Source organism: Gavia stellata, chromosome 4 (genome assembly GCF_030936135.1).
Source record: "Gavia stellata isolate bGavSte3 chromosome 4, bGavSte3.hap2, whole genome shotgun sequence".
Lineage (NCBI taxonomy): Eukaryota > Metazoa > Chordata > Aves > Gaviiformes > Gaviidae > Gavia > Gavia stellata.
The window spans coordinates 77558987-77566124 of NC_082597.1; the positions used below are offsets into that span (position 1 = coordinate 77558987).

At 42.6% G+C, this 7138-nt stretch overlaps 1 protein-coding gene across 3 annotated transcripts in view; it reads left to right on the forward strand.

Moving 5' to 3' along the window:
• PARVB (parvin beta) overlaps positions 1 to 5695 on the forward strand; it is a 65730-nt gene extending 60035 nt beyond the window's left edge. For all 3 annotated transcript variants that reach the window (XM_059816480.1, XM_059816482.1, XM_009808728.2), the window contains exon 13: positions 2071 to 5695. In XM_059816480.1, coding sequence (XP_059672463.1) covers positions 2071 to 2147 — 77 coding nt within the window. In that variant the 3' untranslated portion in view covers positions 2148 to 5695. The remainder of the gene's footprint in view (positions 1 to 2070) is intronic.
• The last annotated feature ends 1443 nt before the right edge of the window (positions 5696 to 7138 follow it).

Sequence of the window (7138 nt, forward strand, 5' to 3'; positions counted from 1 at the left end):
TTTACATGTGGTTACACTGCCAAATAAAAGGGCTGGATCCATTCCTTCTTGTAGTGATGGGGTCTCCCATACCTCTCATTCCTCAGCGTAATCATCAGGCATGATCAGCAGCAGGTACCTAGCTCAAATTGCTGTTGGAGATTAGTAGGAGTCAGCTTTAAATGCCTCCGTGAGGGCGGATGGACGGTTCCTGCCCAGCCCAGTGCTGCAGATCTGGGCCCCCTTCCAGCTCCTGCTTACGCTCTTTCTGGGGCCGTTAGCTCTTGCTCTGGCACTTCGCTGCCTCTTACTCCCAGCTGCTCTCTCCTTGGGACGTGCCCTGGTTTCCTAGCTGTCCTTCTAGCTTCCAGCGATGTTTCTGCTCTACCCTCTAGATTCTGTTTCTCTCCGCTGGCACCTTGATACTTGTTTATAGCATAGGCAGCCCTGCCTCTGAACTGATGTCAGCCAGCGGCAGGAGCTGAACCCTGCAAGACTTGATCACACCGCTTCATGCTGTGGCAGCTGAGGTGGAGGTTACGGTGGCTCAGGGAAAAGACCCATCCTGCTTTCAGTGGAAGGCTGAAGATGGATGGCATGGGGAGAAGAAAACCATTTGGGAGGAATGGGGCAAATACACTAAAAATCTCTGACCACTGCAGAGCTGACTGTTTGGGCCAGGTTTTTTTGGCATTTTCATAGTGCCAGCACTGTTTTATTTAATTGTTAAGCAAGCAAAAGTGGCTGCCAGTGTCAGTGGGTCAAATCTGCTGGTAGTTGTCTCTTCTCCAGTTATTTGCCTTAATTTCCCAGCTTTAGAAATGCATGGCTGTTGCAAAGTGTTGTTTCCCATGGCTAAATTTACATTTTAAATCCATCTCTGAGGGAACTACGTCTTGGTGCAGAGGAACCAATGCTGATTGTGGCTGTTACCTTACTGAGAATGCTATGGTAGTAACCAACTTTCTATGATACCTGGAAAACTTAGAAATATTTCATGTTTCAGTTATCCAGGTAAGACATCTCTTTTTCCAGGGTGTATTACTTCAGTTAGGACCTTTCCTTTCTTTGGGGCAGCAGAAGATTCTTTTGCAAATGCAAAATACGAAAGCATGATTGAAATACGTAAAATAATACAGGAAAGAGGTAGAAAGAAAAGATTGAGAGGTTACTGAAAATACCAGATGAAGTGTGGGGGTTAGTGTTATCCAGTATGGGGTGGGAGGGAAGGGTGGAGAGGTCCTGGCAATGATTCTTCAAAACAGGCAGTAGGTGTTTCCCCTGGACCTCACATTAATTGTACTTAGTCTGTTAACTGTTTGCTGTCTTCCTAGTTCTTTGAATGATTTTTTAATTACCTGTTCTTCTGTACTTCTGCTTCCATATATATTGTTTACTGTGTATTTTTTGCTTCCTCCTCCTCCTTTCTTACATATTATATCCAACTTTTCTTTACACCTCTTCATTCTCCTCTGTGCTATGCCTCCCCCCATAGTCCCTGGATTACACGTCTGTGGTATTTCCTGGCATTTTATTATAGTAATAGGTTGGGAGGTGCTAGCAGAAAAGCTTTTTGTTGAGAACTGTTCTAGACCCGTTCCCTGGCCTAGCATGGTAAGAAGGGATATTAGATGATAGAAAGCTTTGAGTCTGCTAAGAGAATTCAGGCTTTGTTTATTCATGGACTGTATCATTGCAGAGTGGTGGATGTGTGAGGTTCAGTATCTCATATGATGTGTGTGGCTACTTGTTTGCTGCTTCTGTGGCCAGTGGAGTCATCGGTAGTATTTCCCAAAGCCTTTATCCCAGGTCTCAGACAGAAGTAGACTTTCTCTGTCACCAGTTTTAGATGAGGAAGGGAATTATCTTTCTTCCATTTCCCAGAGAAGTTACCTGTGACTGTATTATTGTGAAGGTGTTTTGAAGTGCATCATGTGGGATGTTTAAAAAGCTTGACTTGGGGACATCAAAACTCTGTGGCATTTTTTGTGGCTGATCCCACCGGCTCAGAGATGTGGGGACTTATGTTCCTTTGAGGACAAACGAGGGAGAACAAAAAGCAAATCAAGGATTTCTCCTTTTCTTCCACAGATGTTGTCAACTTGGATCTGAAGTCTACACTTAGGGTTCTGTACAACCTGTTCACAAAGTACAAGAATGTTGAATGACCCTGGAAGCTGCTGAGGTCTTCATCCTTCCAACCTCCTTAGGCAGAAATTACGATAAACACACCCTCTGCACGCTCCCATTGTGCCTTATGCTATACTTCATGCATTCTTTCTACAGTTGATGTGGTCTCTCTGTAGCTGTTTGTATGACAATCCCACTGAAAATAATGCATGTGTATTCTCTAGTCACTTGAAAATGTGTAGATATTTCACACTTTTACCGGAAGATACTGTTGAGTCTGTTGTTTGTTATCATCAACAAATGTTCTTTTGATAAAGGAAATATACCACTAACTAATAAGCAGGGAAAACATGAGACCTTCCTCATGGCTGGAGACTCCTTGATTCTATAACAGACTTTCTTTTGCATACTCCTTGGTTGCCACTGGCATTTGATGATTTACCAGGCTTAAGTGTTAGCAATAGGAAATCAGCATTGGAATTTATTTAGAAGCTGAGCCTTTAATGTTAAATAAGGTTTTTTATGTTCTGTTGGGTGGGTGGGACTGAGGGCAATTAGAGGCACTATCTGAAGTTAACGGCAGAAGCTTCAGTTTTTGTGTTAACCTCGTACTACTCAGTGTTATTTCCATTCAGTGTTTACACAGAGTAAGTCTTGCAATGGGTTGACCAACTAATCTTTTCATGTCTATTTTTTATTTCATCTCCTTTCTAGGATAAATTTGGTTGCTAGAGCCACTGTCATCCATTAAGCATGCAGCTTCAATCAGGTCAGTCAGGAGCTGGTCAGATAGGTGCAGGATGGATTAATGCATTTTGCCCCCAGTCCTTTCTGAAACATACATGAGGAATAATGAGCTTGGCAGTTTAAAGGCGGACTCTTCATTTCATGTAGCTGAGTTAAAGGGTCAGATTCATTCCTGTTGGAGTTATTGGCAGCTGTACAGGTCTGGGGTCAGACTTCTATAAACAGAGTTTTATGTATTTTTTTTCCTAAAGAGCAAAACTGAATTCTTGTATAAATAAGAGCTTGTCTGTACTTATGGATTGCACTGGGCTATGCAAGACATGCGGTGTACATGGTGCAAGCCAATGGTTAGCACTCAAAACGTGAAGCTCTTCAGTGATCAGTTATACTTTAAACTGATTTCATTGAGTTGTCCTGTGCCATCCCAAGAAATAGTCTGCTAGGTTCTGTAGTCTTTTAAGCTGTTATGCATTTTAGTGGGAATCTGTTTTAAAAAAAGATTGCCTGATAGGGTCTGGTTACCTCATAGTACTTAACAGGTTTCATCTGTGAAGCTTTTCCTGGCTGGTGATGTGCAGGTGTAGCAGGGTGTACAAGGAGGCTGTGCTGGAACATGAGCCGTAGATTTTTGAGGTGAGCTGTGCAAAGGAAATGGGAATGTAATTTCCAGAGTAAATTATTTGTGGTGTATGCATATAATAGCACTCCTTTTCTTGGAGTGCATAGGGGAGAGATTTGACTGCTGCTTTTATGTATCACAGCACCCAACTTTTCCTTTATGGGCAGCCACGATTTTGTGCGAAACATCAGGCTGAGTGCCCCAAAGAGGAAGCGGGTAGTATTGCTCTGCTCCGTGGGCTCACTTGAGCTCTGTTCTAAGTAGGCATCTTTTTTTCCCTAAAAGTGGATTTCTTATACCAAACTTCATTTACCTTTCTGAGTTCAAGAGGAAGCTTGCTATTTGAATGGTATAATTTCACAATTGGGATTTTCTCCTTCCCTCCTTAAACATTCTTTGTAATCTCAGAGGGAGAGAAATGGGCTTCTGCTTCTTTGTTTCGTATTTTTGGGTTCTGAGTCCTAGTATTTGATTTATTTGGGTCACCTCCTCTCATACCTCCAAAACAAAGATGGAAGGAAATTGCCCTTTATTTCCATTAAAAATTCAGATCTCGTCTACCCTGTAAGGTTCTGTGGGGAATCATTGCTTGTCTGTACGTTAGGAGGGAGCTGACCTCTCGCTGTTTATACAGCGCCTAGTACAGTTGGACTTGAATTTCAGATGGGGCCACTAGACTCTACCATGACGCTGCCAGTTATTACAGAGGAGACTTGCAGAGGCACTAAGGCCTGGTGGGTCAGCTCTCCTGGCAAGTTAATGAAATTGGTCTAACTTTCGTGCTGTGAAATAGGGGTATCGTGAGGCTGCAAGGTGATTGAGCTGAAAGGTCTCTCAAACTTTTAGTTTAATGCAGTGTTATTTTTGGGAAACAAGTCTGTTGAAGTGCTGTCATTCCACCTGCCTCCCTTCAGCTGATGTGGAAGTGCCAATGCTGTTTATATTATCTGAGTTGCTGGGAAAGACCTCCAGAGAATCTAGTTTTTGAAATTGCAAGCAACATTAATATCAAAAGCACACAGAAAGTAACAAGAGGAGATTGATAAAATCAGTTTGGATTTGGGAGGGGAGATGGCTGTTTCTGAGATGGGGATTTACCGCTGGCATCCTCATTGCATGTGAGCAGATGTGAACATACCAGCAAGTTTTAAAAGAATCTCTGTTTTGTTCAATTAGGCGTTTCTGGTCACTGCAGAAACCTGAGTCCCTCCTCTACAACCTGAGGCATGGCTCCCTTTTAGCATTCCTTACATTAATATCCCTGTCAGTCAAGATTGCAGGCGTCATGCCCTGAACACATTGGGGGCAGGTGTCATACCCTGTTTTGTTATGTTTTTTAAGTCTGTTGGTAAATGTTGCACAGGGAACATACATTTTTCCCTCCTTAGCTCCTTGCTGTCTAGCCAGGTCACTCTTCTGTAGATGCTGTATTTATTGCTAACCAGACTGGGAGCAGGGTGGATTTAACTGAACTGGAGCTTCATCCCAAGCAGTCCAGTTTGCAGGAAGAGCAATGTAGGTAAAGCTTCTCTAAACACCTGGTTTTGTCATGCCTTTCTCTTACATATGCATGATACTTACTTCTTTTCCTCTCAAAAAGATAAGTCAATGTTAAAAAATATTGTTCACAAACTAAGTTTTAAATATATTCCCTGGGTGCCAGTGGGGTAGATCTGAAACCTGTTGAGTTCATCTGTAATGCTGAATGCTCTGCAGCATTAAAGCTTCCACATTTGTAAGTACTTAATGAACGTCTGTCCTTTCCAGTCCATACAACTCGCCTTTTAGGTGCATCTGCTTGACATACTCGGTTCCAGTGAGCTATATTACCACAGAAGAAGCCCAGATACTCCTCAGCTGCATCCTGTTTCTCAAGATGAAAAAACAACAGTGGCAGATTTTTTTTTTAATCAGTTTAAATCTTATAGGGCTTCTTACCCCTCTTCCCCACACCCCAGTGCTTTCAGTATTAATGTATTTTTTAAGACTCTTTTCTACTGTTTTTAACAGTGTTTACTCTGGATTTCTAACTACTAAAAACCAGCCTTGCAGATAAGATTCTGGACTTGTCATATGCTGGAGACATCCAGCTTTGTGACAGGAGTTGTGTACTGTAAGCAAGTTACAATGCAATGCTATGTTTGCTAAAAATCACAGCAGGAGTGTTGTGCATGGTTTGTGACAGCTGTACTATTTATTCAAATAAATAAATGATCATCACTTGGTTTTCTACGTCTTTTTTTGGCTAAATGGACAAGTCTGTGGGAAGAACTTTTGAAAGGTGGGCTTCAGTTGTCGTCTTCATCAAGGGTCCTAGATACATGATGATCTGTGTAGACCTAGCAAAGCAGTGATCTCAGGTTTCTGGCCCTGGTACAGGTGATGAAATTGTGTGGGCAGACACAAATGAGATTTTCTGTAGGTTTCATCAACCACACTTTTTTTTTTTTAATTTTGCTCGGCTACTGGACCCGATCAAGTTGTTTACCTTTTCCCTTCCACAAGAGAAAAGTAATGGAATTACGGTCTCTGATACCATTAGGAGACTTAGGGCCCAGTTCTTCCACAGCAGCACAGGAGGGAAGCCTGGCGTGCTGAAGCCAGTCCCGTATGTGTCTACAGAGCACTTGGGAAGCCAGAAGCACAAGTAAGTCTGGAGTGACGTTGAAAATGCCTGTGTGCTTCCCTTTGCTTTGGTATGAAGAGGGGATAGAGAGGCTCTCCAATAAAGCAAGGCCGTGTGGAAAAGCAGGAAAATGCATTATCGGAACTTGTTATTGGTGGGAGTGCTGTTGATTCCTTGAATTGTTCTTCAGTGGCTATTTTTATGTGCGGGCCAGGTGTGGGTGTGGGGGTGTGCGCATGCATGAGGTACGCTTTGGGAATGTACAGAAAGACTCAGGGGCGGGTGGGGGGAAGGTGGGCATGAAAACAAATGGAACTCTGATACAGAATTTACTAGTGCTGTTCTATAGAAGACAGGATATGTCATGCACTGGTGGCAACATCAGTTTTGGAGGAAAAAAGATGCTTGTCCATCACGTGTGTTTCAGACTTGTTCTTTTAGCACTGACGTGCTGTATTGTGAATGAGGCTTTCAAGAAAGAAGTCCTTTGACTTGCCAGTTGAAGTAGGGAGAGACCTAGTAATGGATTTCCCAACGTTTAATTCTTCCTGCTCCCTCTGCCTGCTGATACGAAAGTGGATTTGTCCAAAGTTCCCAATAGCATTTCCGACTATACCTTCCTTTTGTTTTCTACTTACTCCATTTCTAGGCTGTGGCATGCACTTTTGCATACGTAAGAAGGTACTCTGGGTCTTTGCGAATTCGATGTATTGTTGTGCTTGTTATCTGCTTAGAAAATACAGTTAAGTTTGCCCTTTGATTAAGGATTTTGGGTTAAGTTCTCAGTTACTAAGAATTCGTGGCAGCTGGAAATCTGTTTTCAATCCACTGTCCTTTATCCCATTTAGCTTATGCCGAGCTATTGGCTCTTGTCAATGGCATGGAGCTAAATACAGGAGTCAGTCCCTTAACAGCGTTAAACCAGACCAGCTTCATTAGTGTGGCTGTCTACTGTCTCATTCTGGGATGAGACATTTCATGGAAGACTGCAGAGTTGCTTTTTCGTTCTGGAAGAGTTAACAAATGTAACTGGTACC